Source organism: Urocampus carinirostris, chromosome 16 (genome assembly GCF_059441175.1).
Source record: "Urocampus carinirostris isolate Australia breed hairy pipefish chromosome 16, RoL_Ucar_1.0, whole genome shotgun sequence".
NCBI lineage: Eukaryota > Metazoa > Chordata > Actinopteri > Syngnathiformes > Syngnathidae > Urocampus > Urocampus carinirostris.
The window spans coordinates 8,550,073-8,571,755 of record NC_142364.1 but is presented as its reverse complement, the minus strand read 5'-3'; the positions used below and the strand labels follow the sequence as shown (position 1 = coordinate 8,571,755).

Below are 21,683 nucleotides of genomic sequence, written 5' to 3'. Positions count from 1 at the left end.
TTCTAATTGGTTAGTGCAGATCAAGGAGGAAACAAACTCGAAAACGTTTGAAAAATGAATGAAATGGCTCAAAATAGATACAAAACATGGATTTTTTTCCTCACTTTTATTTTATTATTCCTTCAAAGATTTCAGTGAACGACTGAAGTAAGTAAATGCCTTTTTCTCATGAAAAAAACAAAAGCTTTGGAGTGAGGTTTGACAAACAAACTAAAACACGACAACGTAATTAAAAAAATGGAGAATAATGTATGTTTCAATATACAAAATATATTCAAATAATGTTGTTTTTGAAACGCTTCTCTTACAATTACATCCTAAAATCTTTAATATTAATTTCTTTAAAGGATTAACAGTTTGTAGTTTAGTCTCTAGAGGTCAGTCTTTGCTAGTATTTATGTATTCCTTTTCCCCAGTGACGTCACGACCGTAACAGGATTTCTAAATTATTTTTTACAGGATTAGAAATACGTACAAAACAGTCTATTTTAAGTATAAACTCACTATATTTAATTCAACAGCGCCTAACATGAATACATAAATGGATAGAAGGAATGAAAGTGTATTTTTGCAAATGTCTTTCACATTTGTTGCTTCCCTTTTGCATGCTTTTTAAATATTTTTTATTAATATTGACACACTAGGTTATTGTAACTCCTACTCCCCAGTTAATCCCACATTAGGCCTGATTGAACCCTTGCAGCATCAAATACACCAAAATGGTCAGGTTTTGTACTCAATACTTACGACACACTACACGAGTCAAGTCATGTTTATTAGTATAGCCCTTAATCACAAAGGGTCTCTAAGGGCTGCACAGACCACAGATTATTGCAAACCACAGACTATTATGACACCATCCCCTGATCTAAAACCTACACGAGGGCAAGGAAAAACTCAAAAAAATCTCAAGATGAAAATGAAGAAACCTTGAGAAGGGACTGCACATGAGGTCATCATCCTTTCAGGATGACCAGGTTGCAACAGATGGTGCAATAACATCTACTACACAGATATTGTCAACGTGAAATATAATTCATTCATAAGCTATAGAATAGAAGTTTTAGGCCTAGATTTAAACAATTCCACTGAGGTTGTGGATATTATCTCAGAAGGCAGAGCATTCCACAGCACCGGGGCCCGAATGGAGAATGCTCAGGAACCTGCGGATCTCTTCTTGGCTCTTGGGATCACAAGGAGACTTGCATTTTCAGAGCAAAGTCCATGCATGATTTGGTATAATACCAACAGAACCTTAAAAATCAGATCTTAGATAACAGGGGGCCAATGCAGGTTAGCTAAAATCGGGGTCCTGTGATCAAACTTTTTTGTCTAAGTTAAATGCCTCGCTGCAGCATTTTGTACCAGCTGAAGGCTCTTTATTTTGGACTTTGTGAGACCGGAGAGTAGTGTATTACAGTCATCGAGACGGGAGGTAACAAACGCATGAATTATAATCTCCGTATCCCACTGAGACAGCATAGGGTGAATTTTAGCAATGTTGCGAAGATGGAAAAAAGCTGTTCGAGTTTGGTCATCCTGGAAGAGGGATTACCACTTGTGAGGCCCCCTTCTTGAAGTTTCTCATTTTCCTCATGTTGAGGTTTTGAGTTTTTTCCTTGCCCGCATGTTGGTTCAAGATCAGGGGATGGTGTCATTTTAATCCTCTGCAATCCTTTGGGACATCCTGTGATTAAGGGCATCACAAATGAGTGTGACTTGACTCTTGTTTTAATGGTCTTGTTGGATCAAGGGTTATTTATATGTGATATCGTGAACAGAGTATGAAGGCGCAGTAAACAGAAGACATTCGATTTCATGATATGCTTTAAGTCAGTGTTTTTTGAGCCAAGGCACACTTTTTTTTCATGAAAAAATCTCAAAGCACACAATAACTAGTTTCATGTTATTGTTATTTTTGTTATTTTTTTTAGTTCAAATAATCATATTGCTTAAAATGACAGTATAGTTTTTTTTTTTATCTTCTGCGGTTATCGTGGCTCAGGAGGAAATACATGTTATTATTCGTTTTGGTGTATATTTTACTGTCATTTTGCAATTTTGGTTTTTCAAAAACAACGAAAATACTAGATTTTTTTACTACCATATTCCTTTTTTTTATAAAATAATAAAATAAAAAAGACATTTTACATTATTTGCTGTATTATTGATTGTATCTGTGCAAAACTAAAAATCACAAAAAGAAAGGGCTGTGCAGCCTTTTTGACTTCCTCATTTGAAGGTTTCTTTCCTTGTTTTCTTTAAGTTCAAAACCCAGTGATCTCTTCTCCCTATTTTGAGTGTCTACTAAAATTTGAACTATTTTTATTTAAAATTATATAAGTTATCAAATGTTTTTCCCCGCACTACCCCATGAGCATATTATAAGTATATAAAAGGAACGAAAAAATGGCAATCTACTGCCATCTACTGATACGGATGTATGTTAGTTACTCGGCTGATGATCTGACGAAATCAAAGATACCGAACAGCGGCATGCTTTTTCACAAAGATAAAATTAGTGAAGTTCCTTGTGGCACACTAGACAAGGTCTCACGGCACGTGAGTGTGCCCTGGCCAACTGGTTGAAAAACGCTGCTTTAAGTAGTGGAGTAACGTACCATCAGGGTTGGGTAGGGTTACTTGAACTGGATTACTTTCAATTACTTTTGGATGACTCCAATACCAAATATGCTAATTAAAGACAAAAGAAACTAAATATGAATAAAATGATGACTCACAACACGTGGTAAGCTTTCTCTCCTGGCTTTGATCTCCGGCAAAACTAACATAAAATGCGACAGAAACAAAATGAAAATAAATCCAAACCGCTTGCCAACATCATTTTTGCCGTTCCATGTATTCCGTTACTCCCCAAGCCTGCACAGAATTTAGTCATTTTATTCATATTTAGTTTCTTTTGTCTTTTATTAGCATATTTGGTATTGGAGTAATCCAAAAGTAATCCAGTAAAGGAATCCTACCCAACCCTGCGTACCATATTGTATTGACAATTAGTAATAACACGGTAAATTATTGTGAAAATTCATACAGAACTGATAGCCATTTGTGTTAATCAGTACCTACCGTCTTAAAAAAGGTTGTCTTTTGGAAAAGTAGTGACTTTTGTTGACATTTCATTTAATTGAGGTCACACAAAGAATTGAGCATATCTTACTGTACTGCGTAATCATGTATTCTGCTTATAACTCCGTCACCTTAAGAGCTTTATTAGAAGACAATTTCATTTTTTTTATCCTTGTGAGAAAAAGATTAGGATCACCTTTCCCTTCCTTTTCATTTCCCCCTGCGTTAATCCCAGCAGATCAACTCTCCATCTCCGCCTCCTCCGTCTGCAGGCCGCCTTATCCGAAGCATGTCCCAGGAGGTCCGAGCGGCTCCTGTTCCACTTCCCTCAGGATCCGGGCCTCATCGTCGGCGAGAAAGAAGAGAGGAGAGGAAAAGTCTGTGTTCCAGGTTGGTTTATCAGCAAGGCCTCCCCCCCCAGGTCTGTCCTGACAGATAAATAGCATGAAAAACGCCCGGCGTCCAAGCTTGCGACACAATTGCCTCAAATCAGCAAATCACTGCTAGACAACAGCGCCTCAATGACAACAACACTGACCTTTAAGGCTGGGATTATTACTTATCCTGTTTTTTTAAAACTCCAAACTGTGAATAGAATACTATTATCCAACTGGGTCATTTGCACTTGAATCAAGACTGCTTGATGATTACATCAAATACAGGGTTCGGTCGGATGCTTGAAATCCGGGAGAATGCTTGAATTGGAATCTGTTCGCAAGGTCAGAGAAATGCTTGAGTTTTGGGTGAGATGTTGACGTTGTTGTCATGTATTCTGAATATGCATTACAAGTACAGCGAGGCTTCCTGATTAATGGTCAATTAATTAATTAAACATGTAAAAATAGAAAAAAACAAATCCAGAGGCGACATAAAGCAAAAAAACAGAAAACAAAATTCATGAAATGAAGTGATCTGCATTTCTATAGTGCTTTTCAAGTCAATGACTTCCCAAAGCGCTTTACAATGTGCTCCACATTTCCCAATAGCGGCCTTGTATTGCAGCCATGTAAGACGCTAACCTGCTTATTGGGGGTATTAGGGGTTCAGTGTCTTACCCAAGGACACTTTGACATGTAACACGGACGAGCCGGGATTCGAACTGGGATCCCTTGTACCTCCTGAGCTACAGCCACCCTGCTCGCAATTGCTTGAAATTCTTGCTATGTTTCTCAGCAGAAAAAAGTCTTCTTAAAAAAACAACAACAAAAGAAAACCCTTAATTGTTCTCAAATATCTTTGGAAAAATATTCAACGACAAAACAAGATTCAAAAATTATCCCAAAAAACAATACTAATTCATGTAATTTTTTTTTTATTGCAGTTTGTCTTGTACTTCAGGATGGCACATTTTAATTTCATTGCACATTACACATGTTTCAATGGCAATTTATACTCTTATGAAAATAAATCAACCTGTCTGGAGCAGAACGGAAACAGGACCCAATTGCGTAACGTTTACCACAAGATTTATTGAAGGAAAGAGGAAGGGCTGCGCCCACGATCCGGTGTTCGCTGGACGCGGGAAGCAGGTCGCTCTCGTACTCGGATTGTGATCCGAACACGAAAGTGGTTCTTCCGTAGCGAGCGATGGCGGTGTCGGGGACGGGAAAAATGGTCGGTAGCCGGGACTGGGAGAGCAAGGCGTGGTCGGGGTCTGAAACGAGTCGTAAGCCAGGACGGGAGAGCAGACGTGGTCGGGATCAAAGCAGGTCGTAGCCGGAGACAAACAGGAGTCAAAACGGACAGCTGGGAGTCGGGGTCGAAATAAGGCTTGTCTTGTACACACAGAGGTTTGCAGATGGACTGACAACAGGGGACTGACAAGACTGGGTTTAAGTAGAGACAGGGAGCCAATCAGAACCCATGGCGGTTGGCGCCAAATGAGTGGGCACAGCTCATTCACATTGGTAATCATGACACAACCAGTCATTAATGAATTAATAATTCGTGGGGGGCTCACTTTATCGCCCTGGGGGCGGCAATTGACCCCCGCTCCGCAAATCTGAGACCATTGCTCTGAAAACCTGTCGATTTTCTAGACTAGGGATGAGCAATCCCTGGCACGAGGGCCAAATACAGCCCATCACTCTATTTAATTTGGCCCGTCTGAAAAAAATTGGTAAAAAATATTATATACTATATTACTAATAACCCAATACAGCCTAACAAATTATGTTGTTTTGATGCCACTTTAAAATAAAATGATTTTTTATGAAGTATTATTGTGTACTGCAACTAGGCCAACGTTCAAACCGCTGGTTAGGTTTTTTTTGTACTTATTTTTTTTTTTTTTTTTTTAGATGCATTTTATGTCTCAAGATAAAAAAATGTCATGCTAAGAAATAGCCCTATTGTTTTTTGAGTTTTCAATGAATAACATCACATTAAGTGGTTAAAAAGGCACATAATATTTTACTTATATAAAGAAAAATTAAATGTACACGTATGCACGTACATTTTATTCACATATACAGATGAAATTTGGATCGGCCGACTTAATCTTTCTTTCAAGACCCTGTATCACTCACTCTTCTCCCCCCTCAAACGCCCCCTTCTGGTCCAACTCAATTTTTTAACCCAATACAGCACACCACTGATGGGTCATCGTGATTTTCTAGGAATTTTGACTCCTAACTGGGCCTTTATTAACCCTACTTCTAATAACTACAACCTAGTAGTAACATAATAGGAACTTAGTAATTATATCATTATAAAAGTAACTATGAATTACTTTGGTTTTTTTTAATAGATGCATATTAAACTGGTAGTCCATCACACTGATAAGTATCTAAAAATGAGCTCTCAGCTTCAAAAAGGTTGGGCACCCAAGCTGTAGAAAAGTGTGTTTGGAGGAAGAGTACAATCCGAAGAACACTATCCCTAGAGTGAAGCATGGGGGTGGTAGCATCATGCTTTAGGGGTGTTTTTCTGCACATGGGACAGGACAAGTGCACTGCATTAAAGAGAGGATGACTGGGGCCGTGTATTGTGAGATTTTGGGAAACAACCTCTTTCCCTCAGTCAGAGCATTGAAGAACAATTACCCGAAGCACACAGCCAGGAAAAACAAAAAGTGGCCTGTAAGAAACATATCAAGGTTCTAGCATGGCCCAGCCAGTCTCCAGACCTAAACCCAATCGAAAATCTTTGCAGGGAGCTCAAACTCGGGGTTTCTCAGAGACAGCCCAGAAACCTGACTGATCTAGAGAAGATCTGTAAGGAAGAGTGGGCCAAGATCCCTCTGCAATGCGTGCAAACCTGGTGAAAAACCGGAAACGTTTGACCTCTGTAATAGCAAACAGAGGCTACTGTACCAAATATTAACATTCATTTTCTCAGGCGTTCAAATACTTATTTGCAGCTCCATCACACAAATAGATCATTAAAAATTCATGCATTGAGATTTCTGGATTTTTCTTTTTAGTTTATCTCTCTCACAGTGGACATGCACCTACGATGAAAATTTCAGTCCCCTCCATGAATTTTAAGTGGGAGAAATAGCAAAATAGCAAGGTGCTCAAATACTTATTTTCTTCACTGTATATCTATTTCTCAAGCGAATGGTAAACAAAATAATAAAAACTCATTTATTTGGGGTCTAAAAAATGTAATTTATTTGACAATCCTCATTAGAGGGTAGAGGGAAACAGGGGTAAAGTCATACATACAGGATGTACCTCCACATTTCGACTTCATACCTCATCGTGTCCGTAGATATAATTGCACTTATTAATCATAGACTACTTTTCAGTCTGCGTACATTTCCACATAAATAAATATTTCACAAGCAGTGCAGACACACAAGCAAGACCCCGCCGTCTTTTTATTTGTATTTTCGGATCGTGTGCCGTTACCACGTCGTTCCAGAGTTTTGGAGGCGATATCACAATATTAGGTACACGTGTTCGGTCCGATCATAAACCTCGAACCCAAAACAACAAAGAATTCAGTAAAAAACAAAAACAAAAAATCATAGGGCACATTCGGCACGGCCTGAATTGCCGCAGCTGATTTCAAACTGCGACGGACGATATTCAAATTGACTAAAACGTGAGAAAACGTTACTCAGGGGTCACCAACGGTTTTTGTCATTGACTAGCGCGAGAGAATAAACAATATTATTTGAATTTCTCAAATATCAATCGATTATGTTATAACTGTGTTATTACTATGTTATTACAAGGTTGCCATTTTTAGAAGTAGGGTAAAAAACAGTCTTGGTTGGTGGATCATGTATTTAAAGCAGGGGTTTCTAACCTTTTTTAAGCTAAGAGCTACTTTTTTTGTGAGTAATTAGCGCAAAGGGCACCCAGTTTGATATACATTTATAAAATAGCAATTTAGCTTGATGGCTTACTAAATGGCTAAGAAGTAGCTTCATAGTTAGCTAGTAAAGTAAATGGGTAAAGCTAAAAGTGGGTTAGATAGCTTGCCAGAAAAGTAAAAAGATAGAAAGCTAAAAACAAAGCTAGATAGCTAGCTAGAAGGTAGACCTACATTTAGCTTGATAACTAGCAAAAAGTTAAATTGTTAACAGATACTTTTTGTTAATTATTGCAAAAGGCACCCAGTTTGATATACATTTCTAAAACAGCAATTTAGCTTGATTGATTGCTAAATGGCCAAGAAGTAGCTTGATAGTTAGCTAGTAAAGTAAATGGGTAAAACTAAAAGTGGGTTAGATAGCTTGCCAGAAAAGTAAAATGAGAAAGCTATAAACAAAGCTAGATAGCTAGCTAGAAAGTAGACCTACATTTAGCTTGATAACTAGCAAAATTTAAAATGTTGACTAGATACTTTTTGTTAGTAATTAGCGCAAAAGGGCACCCAGTTTGATATGCACTTCAAAAATAGCAACTTAGCTTGATGACTTGCTAAATGGCTAAGAAGTAGCTTGATAGTTAGCTAGTAAAGTAAATGGGTAAAACTAAAAGGGGGTTTGATAGCTTGCCAGAAAAGTAAAAAGATAGAAAGCAAAAACAAAGCTAGATAGCTAGCTAGAAAGTAGACCTACATTTAGCTTGATAACTAGCAAAAAGTTAAAATGTTAACTGGATACGTTTTGTTAGTAAATAGCGCAAAAGGCACCCAGTTTTATATACATTTCTAAAATAGCAATTTAGCTTGATGACTTGCTAAATGGCTAAGAAGTAGCTTGATAGTTAGCTAGTAAAGTAAATGGGTAAAACTAAAAGTGGGTTAGATAGCTTGCCAGAAAAGTAATAAGAGAAAGCTAAAAACAAAGCTTGATAGATAGCTAGAAAGTAGACCTACATTTAGCTTGATAACTAGCAAAAAATTAAAATGCTAACAAGATACTTTTTGCTAGTAATTAGCAAAAAGGCACCGAGTTTGATATAGATTTCTAAAATAGCAATTTAGCTTGATGGCTTGCTAGATGGCTAAGAAGTAGCTTGATAGTTTGCTAGTAAAGTAAATGGGTAAAACTAAAAGGGGGTTAGATAGCTTGCCAGAAAAGTAAAAAGATAGAAAGCTAAAAACAAAGCTAGATAGCTAACTAGAAAGTAAACCTACATTTAGCTTGATAACTAGCAAAAAGCTAAAATGTTAACTAGATAGCGTGCATAAAATGTAAAAAGCTATCTACTTAGCATGCGAATTAGCTAAAAGGGTACCGAGATAGCTAGTACAAAGCTAAAAAGGTTGCCAGATAGCTAGCCAAAATAAAACGCACATTTTTGGATCGTTCGCTCTCTAAAACCCATAAATTGGAATTTAGTTGATGTCCTGTAAAATAAATCAATGAATTATTACATTTGTTTAATACACGAATAGATTCTCATTTTACTTTCTTAAATAATTGCTTTAAAAGACTTGAATATATACATTTTTCCTCTTGAAGCCCATGAACTGGAATTTATGTATTTGAATATCTAAAATAACAACTTATCACATTATTACTATGTTTTTACCGGGTTAATTATTAAAAAATAGGGTTAAATCAACCGATGAAAAAATAATTTTACGAGAAAATCGCAATGACCCAGCACTGATAAGCTATTTCCAGAACAGGACTGTGGGCACCTCAACTGTCCTTAGAGGCCACCCTAAGTGCCCGTGAGCCCCACCTTGGAGACCCCTAATTTAAAGACACTGATCATGTCAATGATTTCTCATGCCAGACTATTATGTGTTTACTAGGTTACCATTATGTTATTAACTGGTTGTGATTATTAGAATTAAGTCAGTAAACATGCCAGATAGAAGTCAAACTTCCTAGAAAATCACAATGATTCATCACTGATGAGCTATTTTTCAGAACTAATCCGCGGGTTACTCAGGTGTACTTCAAGGGCTACCGGAGGCCCACGAGCCTCTCGTTGGTGACCCCCGCTTCAAATAAAAAAATCTTTATTCGTCAGTAAAATAACAACATAAAATATTCACATCTTTAGCTCCTCCCCCTTTCATACAACAACACAAGAATCATATCGGAAAATCCTGAGTGTTCATGATTCTCTGGGGTTGGGCAAGCAGATTCAAGTACAGGAACTCTTGATTATTATTATTACTGTTATGGCAGGGAAGAGAATAGCCACGTCGGTGCTCAATGAATATGTTGACATGCAGGCAATAATCCGAGGAGAGGGAATAATGGATTTCTCGAGCAGTAAAGACGAACGAATAACCCCGTTTACATGGCATTTGCGAGTATCATTTCCTCATTTAATTTATGATATTAAACAAAGGACGATTTCTTTTCACGTTATTTACAAAATCCAACGAGGTACCATGCTTCCGTGCATAGACTTACACTATACAACGACGGATACAATTGTGATGTCCCCAAAGATATAAATACACCTGTAGTATTTTCAGGCGTGGGGGAGAAAATAAGACAAAAACGTCCCGGGGAAATAAACCAGTACATGTGAGGTTTTTATTTTTTATCTTTTTTTTAGCGAGTAAGCCGGAGTGTGCAAGTATCATTCGTCTCTGTACTTCAAGTCCCACAGTGCTTTGGGGCATCTCCGATGAGTGAAACTGCACGTGGATTATTCTGATGCGTTCCCATGCACAAAGAATCGGAAAATACAAAGAATTACTATAATCCCTTGTTACTTTGTACTTTGTGGCCTCGGGGCATCGCAATCCATTATCCCTGATCGACTATTGCTCCTTGTTTGAGTGCATTTTTGTTGGGCTAAGCATTTGTTTTTCTCCATTTTCTACACAAAAAATTTGCTTAAGACGGAATATTTGAACGCGTGCCTATGCACAAATAATTGGAAATCTATAAAACTACTGTAATTCCTTGTTACTTTGTGGACTCGCTGTATCGCAATCCATTATCCCTTATCGCCTATTGCTGCGTTTTTGAGTGCCATTTTGTTTGGGCTTGTTGTTTTTACTATCTATTCTCTCCACCAAAAATTCGCATGCGTGCCCATGGACAAAAAAAATCGGAAAATACAAAGAACTACTGTAATCACTCGTTACTTCATTCTTTGGGATCACGCTGCATCGCGATACATTATCTCTGATCGCATATTTCTGCGTTTTTGAGTGCATTTTTGTCAGGTTTGTCATTTTTCTTTCTTTTCTATTCTTTCCACCAAAAATCCTCGCGGGATGTTAGATTATTCGAACGCGTGCCCATTCAAAAATCATCAGAAATTACAAAAACCTACTGTTGTTCTTTGTTACTTCATGCTTCGTACTTTATGGCCTCGGTGTATCACAATCCATTATCCCTGATCGCCTATTGCTGCGTTTTCAGTGCATTTTTCTTGGGCTTGTTTTTTTCCTTTGCTTTTCTGTCCATCAAAAATTGAACTTCACCTGATCCATTATCCCCAATTCAATATTTCTGCTAGGGGGATTAACAAAAACATGAAAGGACTTACTCAACCATTGCAATGGGAATACTCGAAGACATTCTAAAACCTTAAATGGATTATTTTGTGCGTTTGCCCGGCATCACGTAATCAGAATACTGGCAATATTCCCGTTTCTAATCGGATTATTACCTGCATGTAGAAGGTATCCAATGTCAGTTTAAAGAATAATGGCAAAGGAATTAGAATCTTGGCTTGCGATTATCATTTTCCAGCACAGTCCTTTGACACGAAGGATGATGAATAAATGGCAAAACTCTCGGAATTTAACCAAAACCTTCAGGGGGTAAAAGTCAAATATCGGATTGAGGATTAGAAAATCCACATGGGAGTTCCGTTTCCCAGGGGCAAACTGCTGTGATTTCTGCCTTACAATTCAAATTCAATACATTTCCTTTTTTTTTTTTAGTTTTTTAAGGCAAACGTTTGGTTCCACACATAAATTATATATTTTTATTTCGTCTAATTTACCAAGCAATACTAAAATCTTGTTTTTTGATCACAAACGGAAACTCCAATGGCTTTCTGTGAGATTACTTTGGAATTTTCACCCAAAAGTATCAATTTTATCAACAAAAAACAGTAATTACTTTCAAAATTAAAGGAAATTTGCAGCTTTGGATATTAAAAAAAGATAGGCAGTGTATAAAACAGAAATATTTTTAGTAGCGATGCATGATAACATAAGGCTAGAATTTTGTAAAATTCTAGCCTATAAGCAGAAGGAAAGAAGCAACAAAAGGAAGGAAGAAAGAAGAAAAGAAAAAACTGGAAAAGACAAAAGAAAGGATGAAAGAAAGGAGAAAAGAAAGGAGGAATGGGGAAAGAATGGATTAGGGGAAAAAGGAGAACCGAAAAGAATACAAAAGGACAAAAGTAAGAAGAAAGTAGGAAAGAAAGGAAGAAAATAAGGGTTAAAGAAAATGAAAGAAACGAAGAAAGAAGGAAAGAGAGGAGGAAGGCATGAAAGAAATGAGGAAAGGGAATAAAGAATGAAAGGAGAAAAGAATATAGGGAAGAAAGCAAGAATTGAAAGAAAAGGAAAGAAAGAAGAAACAAAAGGAAGGAAGAAAGAAGAAAAGAAAAAACTGGTAAATTATTAAACCAATTATTTAGCATTTTCCAATGTTACCATATTTTAATTTATTTTATCTAAAATTAATTTCCTACTTGGCAAATCAAATATTAAAATAATGGTTCTCTCAAGTGATTTTCTTACTTGGAGAATCTTTCACTTTCATTTTGCTACAAACAATAAAACAAGTCAAAAGCAAAGGAAAATAAGAGAAATTCGGTTTATATTAACTTAAATACCCTGCAAATGGAAGAAAAAAATATATATTTTTACCAAGTAATAAAAACAGTTTAAATCTATCAATCTGGTAAAGGTCACATAGCCATTTCCAAGGTTTTAGGGCTCCAGCGAACCACTGTCAGAGCCATTATCCACAAATGGAGAAATCTGGGAAACAGTTGAAAAAAACAAAACGCATACGCACACCTACAAAGTCTCAAAATATATTATTCATCTTTTTTAAATTTTTACTATTTTGATTAAGTGTCTTCTTTTTTGTCTAATTTGACAAAACATTGTAAAGCTCCAGTAAACATGTTCGGAAAACGTTAGCGGGGCTCCATTTATCCCCAATTTCTATTATTCTTTTCATTTGGTTTTACTTAATTTCAGAATTGCTATTGTGATGTGATAAAAAACGACCAACCATTATTTCAAAATTTTAAAGGGACAGTGTGTTTTATTTAGCGCCTCCTAGTGGTATAATGTTTTCATTTGAGAAACAAAAACGATATTAATGCAGATAATAAGCAAAAATACACAAACTATCAAACAGTCGACCCCAAAAAGTCTGTGACTTTGCATTTGTTTTACATAACATGCGGCTTACCTACAGGAAGCTGACATATTTGTCTGACATCTTGCCGTTACAAGTACCAGATAAAAAAGCTTTACTAAAAAAATGAAAGAAAAAAGGTGTGGTTTGGTCACATTGAATCACTTTAGTTAATATTCTCTCCTGTGCTTATTAGCACTCGTTTTCAATTGCACTTCACAATACTGCTAAATCATGTTATCAAATATTACACACTATCTCTTTAATATATGCTAAGGGACGCTGATAAATAGTCAGGAGGCTGCAAATGGCCCCGGGCAGTAGTTCGGACACTGAGGTTGTCATAGTAATCGCCTGAAATGGGATTTTACGGTGTGTTTATGAATTACATTTTATATAATGTTGTCGAAACAACAATTTAAAAAATTTCAATTCCAACTCAATGTTTTTGCATGAATTCCTGAATATTTTGGTCAAATTCCGGCTTAAGAGGACCAGGCGGGCGTGCAAACGCTGTTATAATAGTGTAGCGCTGTGAAAACGTATTTGCCCCCCTTCCTGATTTCTGTGTTTTTTTGCATAATCATCACTCACAAAGGTTTCAGATCATCAAACGATTTTTAACAACCCAAGGAAATACAAAATACACTCATGAATTATTGATTCTCGTTATTAAAGCACAAAAAGATCATGTTTTTTGCGGTTCTTTTGTAACCTCCTGGATGAGTTGTGTTTGCACTCTTAGAGTAATCTTAGTTAGACGACCACTCCTGGGAAGGTTTTCCACTGTTCCCCAGATTTCTCCATTTGTGGATAATGGCTCTGACAGTGGTTCGCTGGACCCTAAAACCGGCTATGTGACCTTTACCGGACCAATAGATTTAAAACCCTTTTATTTAATTTTCTTCTGAAATTTCTTTGGATCGTGGCATGTCATTTGTGTTCTTGAGATTTCGTAGCTCACTACCCTTTGTCTAACAGAGTCAATTAAAAGGATTTCTTGATTTAACACAGGTAGTGGCAATCCATTTTGGGTGCGCCCTGTGGAATTGAATTCAGCTTTCCCAAAACTGGTGTTATTTCACAAGAGGGGCATACATGTTAAGTTTCAGAAATGGGAAATCGGGAGATTTTTTTTTCCCGACGCGATTATTATTATTATTATTTGACAAGACAACGATAAAATTCGTTTTTCAATCTACTTTATTGTTATTTCATGTTTACATGTGATTATTACAATGTTTAATTATTCCAAATTTTCTGGTGTTCTTTAACATAGTCATATGTAGCACTCTTATTCGTCTGCTGCTCTCGAAGGAATGAGATCACGTGGAGTTCCAGATTGTGATTGCCGAGTCTCGATCGAAGCTTTTTCTGGTCCAGAACGGCGAAAAAGACGATGATAAAGACTCTGGATAATTGGGCTACATTTTAATCGGCAAAACTTTGTTCACATAAACATTTCGGCGACCCCCCCCCAAAAAATGAAATTTTTTAGAAATCGGTAGATGTTGCTCTCAGATCGGTAGGCGGGAGAATTGTAGCCAAAGCGGTAGTCTCCCGACCAAATCGGGAGACGTAACAAGTGTGGAGGGGGGCAATTACTTTTTCATATAGGGCTAGGCAGGCGTAGGTTGTTTTTGTACCTTAATAAATGGAATCTGCATTTTGTATTTCCTTAGGGTATCTCTGTGCGGTAGTAAAATTGGCGTGATGATCTGAAACATTTGCGAGTGCTTAATATGCAAAAAAAACCCACAGAACTCAGGAAGAGAGCGACTACTTTTTCCACTGCACTCTAAGTCGTCTCAGGCCGCATAGCGTCTCATCTATAGACGGGAAGCTGGATGTGGGCGTGATGATGATGAGGCTGCTGCTCCAGCATCTGCTGCATCCCGGCGGCCTCGTAGCCATGGCCCAGCATGCGTTCTTTGATGCAGGGCGGCTGAATTTCACTGATGAGGCACTCGAGAGACTGCAGACTTCTGCTGAGTGCTGCAGCGTGGCACAGACTCGTACTTGGCGGCCCGCAGCAGACGCTTTGCTCTGTGCCGTAGACCTGGGCATGGGGGTCGTGAAGAGGAAGAAATTTACATTAAAATCCTTCGGAAATTTCTCTGAAACTATTCTTCAACGGGATTTGATAGAGAATCGAGACCTATCATTCGAAATGTATAGTTTAGCGTTGTCCCAATCCAATTTAGTCATCCAAATTTGGGCCATAATACGTAGTTGCTGTCTTGAAGTAATCAAATTGTTCTATAGACACAAAATACGATTTTACAGTAACATTTGACAGAAAATGAATCGGCTTTGGACAGTGTACAGAAACAGAACGAAGAACTTTTCTAAGATCTTCAGAATTCAAAGCTACTCCAACACAGGCTCGACTACCCATCCTTGCAACATGATGTGCAAACAGTAACTAAATCTATCTATCTGTCTACCTTGGTCATATCCCTCAAGGGGGGTGACCGACAGCAAGACAAACACACAAATACAAAGAAAATAAAAAGGAGAAAAAGTAGCAATAAGAATCACACACAAAACTTTTGGACCATGGCCAACCCGAATGCCCAAACACCCAAACAAGTTAGTCACCTCGGCACCCAAGTCGGTCATGCTTTCGTCCCTCCAGATGAAACGGGACACGAAAAAGCAGCCATGTCACTCGGGTCACACAACACACTCTTCTGTTCGACAGCTTTCACTGGTTTACCCCTGCCGTATCATACGGGTGCCCTGCCCATCCCTTAGAACGTGTCAAAACATCCCACTATCCTTTTACAACAAAACAAAACTAAATCTAGATGAACAAAACTTGAAAGGAAAAGGACAAGGAGACATTCTCGCGAGTGGTTGAAACAACAACATAGTGTACCAATTCCATGCAGCTCGAACAGAACAAAACATGAAAAGAAGACGACACAAGAAACATTTCCCCATGTGGACAGAATGACAAAGAGAGTGCCATGATGACAAGACCTTCAACTATAATAGAGGCACACTAACTGGATTTTAATTAACGAAACATGAAAGGAAGAAGACACAAAAAACATTCCCGCATGTGGACAGAATGACAAAGAAAGTGCCATGATGACAAGACCTTCAACTATAATAGAGGCACACAAACTGGATTTTAATTAACAAAACATGAAAGCAAGAAGACACAAGAAACATTTCTACATGTTGACAGAATGACAAAGAAAGTGCCATGATGACAAGACCTTCAACTATAAGAGAGGCGAACTAACTGGATTTTAATTAACAAAACATGAAAGGAGGAAGACACAAGAAACATTTCCACATGTAAACAAAACGACTAAAAGATTGCCATAATGACAAGACCTTGAATTATAATACAGGCACACTATCTACACTAGATCTCAATCAACAAAACATGAAAGTAAGAAGAGACAGGATATCGAAATATACTGTTTCTTACAAAACAAAACACAAAAGAAAGAGGAAACGGGGAACATACTCACGCATGGTTATAACAAATACATAACGTTCCAACACCAACCAGCTCTAACAGAAAAAACATGAAAGGAAGACGGAACAAGAAAATTCCCACAGAAATATGACACTGTCAGACAATGAGACCATAAAATTTAAAGCAGGCACAATAACTAGCTAAAACGGAACAAAACATGAAAGAAGGACGATGATGGACATGTACTCACACACTGATAAAACAATAAGAAGTGCCATGAAGGCGAAACCATACAGTACTGAATTTTAGAAGGAAACAAGATACAAAAAGACTAAGTTGTGGGAGCTTTTACTTCCTCTTAAGCTACTCTAAAAAAAGTTGCTATTTTGTATGTAATTTGGAGGCTCTGTTGAGGAAATGAAATGTATGGATATGTAACATTGAAAACAAACATATTATAGAAGAATTTTTTTCTTTATGGAAAAAGTGTACAATCTACAATAATGTAATATACTAAAATATGCTATTGAGTATTATAACATTATATAAAATAACATAAGTCTGGGAGAATAATTATTAAATTATTAAATTATAATCAAATTATTAAAATTGGATGATTTAGTAAAACTTTTTCACTTCACAACTGTTGTTTGAGGTCAACAAAAACATAGTGCCAGAAAACATCCAAAAATGATTCACTCGGAAAGAGGGTAGTTATAACTTAAGGGGCTGTAGTAAATTCAAAACCCCAAAGGTGAGAACTAACAGGAAAAGTATGTGTGTGTCTGTGTGTGGAGTCAAACTTTGGAATAATTTACTAGATGAGATCAAACAATGTCCAACTATTCACGGGTTCAAATTTAAATACAAAAAAGGATTACTGGCAGAATATAGAGATAAAGAAAATGGGGTATGAGTGATACTAGCAATTGGAAATAGTGCGTTTACAACTATAGTTAACCTTGTTGTTATTGTTACTATTTTATATCATAACTGTTATTATTGCTATTGTTGTTATTAACATTGGTGTCTTAGTGATATTTAGTGATGAGTAGCATTATAATGTTAATAGATGGGTACTATGATGATTAGTATATAACATATGTGACTATTGTCATTATAATTATTGATATCTGACCTATGTCATGTGTGTATCCTTGAGATTGTGTTGTATTTAGACACAAAAGAGTAGATATCTATAGAATGTAATTAATAGGGAAGATGAAGGGGTAGGGAAAATAAGCGTCTGCTTCTTACTACCCCCTTTCGAATAATGTTATGGTAAAATTATTTTTGTTGAATCATAATTTTTGTCCTATTTTTATTTTCTAATGTTAGAAATAAAATTTTCATTCATCCATTCAACAATAAAAAGCATCGTACTAGGTATTGTTGTGGCTCCAAATACAATGACTCTGACTTATATATTATATAGATAGATATACCACAGCCATATCCCCCTAGTGCACAGGTGTCAAACAGGCGGCCCGCGGGCCAAATCAGGCCCGCTAAGGGATTGAATCCGGCCTGCGAGACAATACTCAGAGAAGCGCAAGAGAAAAACAAGCTGCAGGTTGAAATATGTCAACTTGATGTTGCCAAAGCCAGGTGCCTTGAACAAAGACACTGTACTTGTATTTCTCTCTCTCTCTCTCTTTTTTTCCACCCTTTTTCTCCCACTCTCTGTCTCTGTTCTTTCACTCTCTGTGTCTTTTTCTCTTCCTTTGTTGCTCTTTGTCTCTTTCTCTATCTGTGTCTTTTTAATTTATTTTGCTCTAACTTCCTTTTTTACTTTTTCCTCTTTTCTCTTTCTCTCTTCATACCCTTTGCACTTTCTTTTCTCTTTGGACTTCTTTCTTCCTCTCCCTTTCTTTTCCCCCTCTCTCACGCCTTTTTATCTCTTTTGTTTCTCAAGCTCTCTCCCTCTCACTCTTTTTCTTTCTTTGTCCCGCCCTCTCTCCTTTTCCCTCCCTCTTTCTCTTATTTCTTTATCTCTCTTTTTCTTTCTCTTTAATCTAATAGTCTGGCCCCCGACAGAATATTTGTTCTATCGTGTGGCCCCCGAGTCAAAATGAGTTTGACAGCCCTGCCCTGGAAGTGGCTAGAGTCATTTCTGACTCTTTTTGGGAGATTGATTCAGAGGAGGGGATTCCCAGCCCCCTCGCTCAACCCAACTGAGGTGTTGGGAGTCCTTAGGTGACCAAACCCCCCAATTCCAACCCCTAATGCGGAGCGCCAAGCAGGGAGGTAACGGGTACCAATGTTTAAGTCTTAGGTATGACTCGGCCGAGGCTTGAACCACAACCTCCCAGGCTCTGGGCGGGCGCCATACCCCCAAGGCCACCGAGCTGGTTAGAACCCCAAAAAAAACCCTAAAATCTGATCATAACTACTTAAAAACTGATCAGAACCTACTTAAAAATGTACTCCACTTACAAAGAAACCCCCCAAAATTACAATAGACCAAGTGATGTTACTCTAAAATGAGTTTGCTCAAATAAATGTTAAACTTTTAAACCACAAATTGTTGAACATTCACTCTTTATCATTACTTTTTAGATAGTTAGGTTGTTTCCTGAAAATGACCTTGTTTGGACTTAAATCATATAACCATATGGTGATATGCAAAGGGAACTATTTGAAATGACCTGAACAACCTGCAAATAATTCGAGTTTTTAGGCTCAGACATTAAATTCTGATTGTTTTTTTCTAACAAGTGCCCAAAATTCGGATAAAAAGTTGCTGACAGATGCAAAAACACAACCCTACCTGAGGATGAACAGGAAGTGGTAGAGGTGCTGCGTGGAAACGGGCCTGGTATGTTCCGAGTCGGGGCGGCAGGGGCGCCATGGTTCCCGGCACCTGAGAAACGAAGCAATCGCTGTTGGGCGTGGCGGTGAGGCCGTCCCACAGCGGCGTAAAGAAATGTCTGACGGAAAAGTGACCCTGCATGGTCGGGTGCGCCCCGTACGAGGCCGCCACTGGGGGTAGGCAGGTTTCGGGAGATTGTCCCAAGCTGGAGTCGGCCGCTCCGAGATTGTACATCCTCTGCCGGTACACCTGATGACTGTGCTGCCAGGCGGCGTAGTCGGCTCTGGCCACGCGTGCCGTGCATTGCGTGGGGACCACCGCTCCCCCGAACGCCATGCAGTCGGAATGCACCACGGCCGCCACCGCCTTCAAGGACGGGCTGACCCTTGCCTGGCACCCCGGCTGATGGACTCTGTTCACCTGCCTCATCAGGCTCTGAACCTCTGCAAGCTCAGGGCGAGGAAGCAGGCCACAATCTCTGGCCGGCATATCGGCCCCAGGACAAAGGGTCTCTCCGAGAACGTCGGGTTTACACGAGCTCACGTGATAGGACTTGTGCCCGTGTTTGAGCGTATATCCACTACCCGCAGGATTCTTATACGGAGTCAGACAAGCTTGTTTAGTCCTTTTCCCCTCAGAGTTCTTCACCACACCCTTAACCGTCGCTGCCTTGCCGATGGCCAACAAGCCCCGGTAGCCTCCGGAGTAAGGCTGAGAGTATGGACTGTAACCATGTCCCGTGGTGTCCAAACCGTTTACTGTTTTGCTCAGCTGTTTGTGTTGCGGCACCCGGATGTCCGAGGGAAAGATCTTGATACAGAGTGGGCTGCTGGCGGTCTTTTTGGCAAAGGCGTCCAACTCAGCGGGAGAGGGGTACCGTGAAACTCCAGACGAGAGGTCGCCTGAAAGCAGATGTTCGCCGTTAGTCTTGTATTTCAAATGGTAAGCAAAACAGACAAATCTATAGAGCCAGGGTTAGGAACACTATATTCATCCATCCATCCATTATCTGCACGGCTTATCCTCAGTAGGTTCGCGGGGGTGCTGGAGCCCATCCCGTCGGGCAGTGAACACCCTGAACTGGTTACCAGCCAATCGCAGGGCACACAGAGACAGACAATTCACTCGTTCATTCACACCCAGGGACAATTTGGCTCGGCCAATTCACCTGACATGCATGTTTTCGGAATGTGGGAGGAAACCGGAGTGCCCGGAGGAAACCCACGCAAGCACGGGGAGATCATGCAAACTCCACACAGGAGGCTCGATCTCATGACCTCAGAACTGTGCCACACACGCGCTTACCACTGTGCCGCCGTGCTGCCCCTTGGCTATATTATCGTTACAAATAACGTTGTTACCGTTATTGACGATCAAAAGCAGTGCATTACTTTGGCTGCAGAATGCCAATGGCGGCGTGCCCTTGAAAACCTGACGCCGCATTCAGTGACACAGTTTTCCGCTCTTCCCAGAGATGTTTATGTCACGTCTTTTTGGATCATGTCACCATTGAAAATAGTGACTACCATATAACTCGATAACGTTGACGAATATAGAATTTACTAAAGCGCCGAAAGAAAAGGTGAATAAGGGCCGAGTTTTGACAGTACCCGATTTGTGTCATTCGCAAACAAAACGTCTCAATGAGCTGGCTCTTGGAAGTGAACGAAAACAGCCGGCTCCCTACCAATAAACAGCTGGTTCCCTCCAAGACACCCTTTACCTCTTATGATTGGTTCGTATACATTTTTGGGAGATTCTGTGTTGTTGACTAAATTTGATCAGCATAAAAATGTTAAAATTGTTTTTTATTTTTTTCCCCTATTTGTAGATTTACAAATATTTAAAGTATATTTCCTGTGCTAATGTGTTTGTATAAAAATGGAAATGTTATTATTTTTTTCTTGGTTTATCTCTCTTTTTCATTTTGTTATTTTATCTTTCCATTGGTTTCCATTTTGCGCCCCGACCCCCACCCTTTTAAGTCATTCCGTGCATAATTTTACATAATTGGTAATGTAGGGATTAAAGCAACAAAAACAACCCGAAAAGCTGTTTGGGACCAGAAAGAGCAGACTCTTTTTAGTGAGCCGAGCTGAAAAAGACAGTTCTCTAAAACTAGTCGTAATTCCCAACTCTACAAGTAAACCAAGAGTTTCGTATTGGCTCGGAAAATTTCACATTCTTTGACCTGAAACAATTTCTCTTTAAAGTAACAGAACTAGTTAATTTCCCTGGTAACTAGCAGTGTTTGGCGTGCATCTTTTACGTAGGGCGTACAACTTACACAACGTCTCTGCCTGGGTGGCCGACGACTTTTTCAACGTTTCTATTTTGTTATTTTTTTCAAATCAAACTTTCGCTTTATTCCGATTTTGAAATCTTCGTTCGGTTTGGAAATTTCGGTTCGTTTGGCAATCTGCATACTCGTCAGCCGATCAGAAGCCTGCATCGAATAACTTCCTGCTTCCAGACTTTCCTGAGCCTCATATCGTCACGTATTTGCATATAATTTTCCAAACTAGACGCACAGAGAACACAAGAAAAATGGAGAAGTGGTTAGGAATCATGCCAAAACCTCAGCCCCAGAAGAAAGATTCAAAAGAAGCTAACAAAATTGATGACGCTACAAAACGTAA

General features: G+C 38.7%; 1 protein-coding gene across 3 annotated transcripts in view; it reads right to left on the bottom strand.

Annotated features, from left to right (window-relative positions):
- Positions 1-13,352: 13,352 nt before the first annotated feature.
- Positions 13,353-21,683, bottom strand: part of LOC148350125 (protein FAM222A-like) — a 52,825-nt gene continuing 44,494 nt past the window's right edge. For all 3 annotated transcript variants that reach the window (XM_088319884.1, XM_088319885.1, XM_088319886.1), the window contains exons 3-4: positions 19,003-19,946; positions 13,353-14,855 (exon numbers count right to left, since the gene is read on the bottom strand). In XM_088319884.1, the coding sequence (XP_088176010.1) occupies positions 14,622-14,855; positions 19,003-19,946 (1,178 nt within the window). In that variant the 3' untranslated portion in view covers positions 13,353-14,621. The remainder of the gene's footprint in view (positions 14,856-19,002; positions 19,947-21,683) is intronic.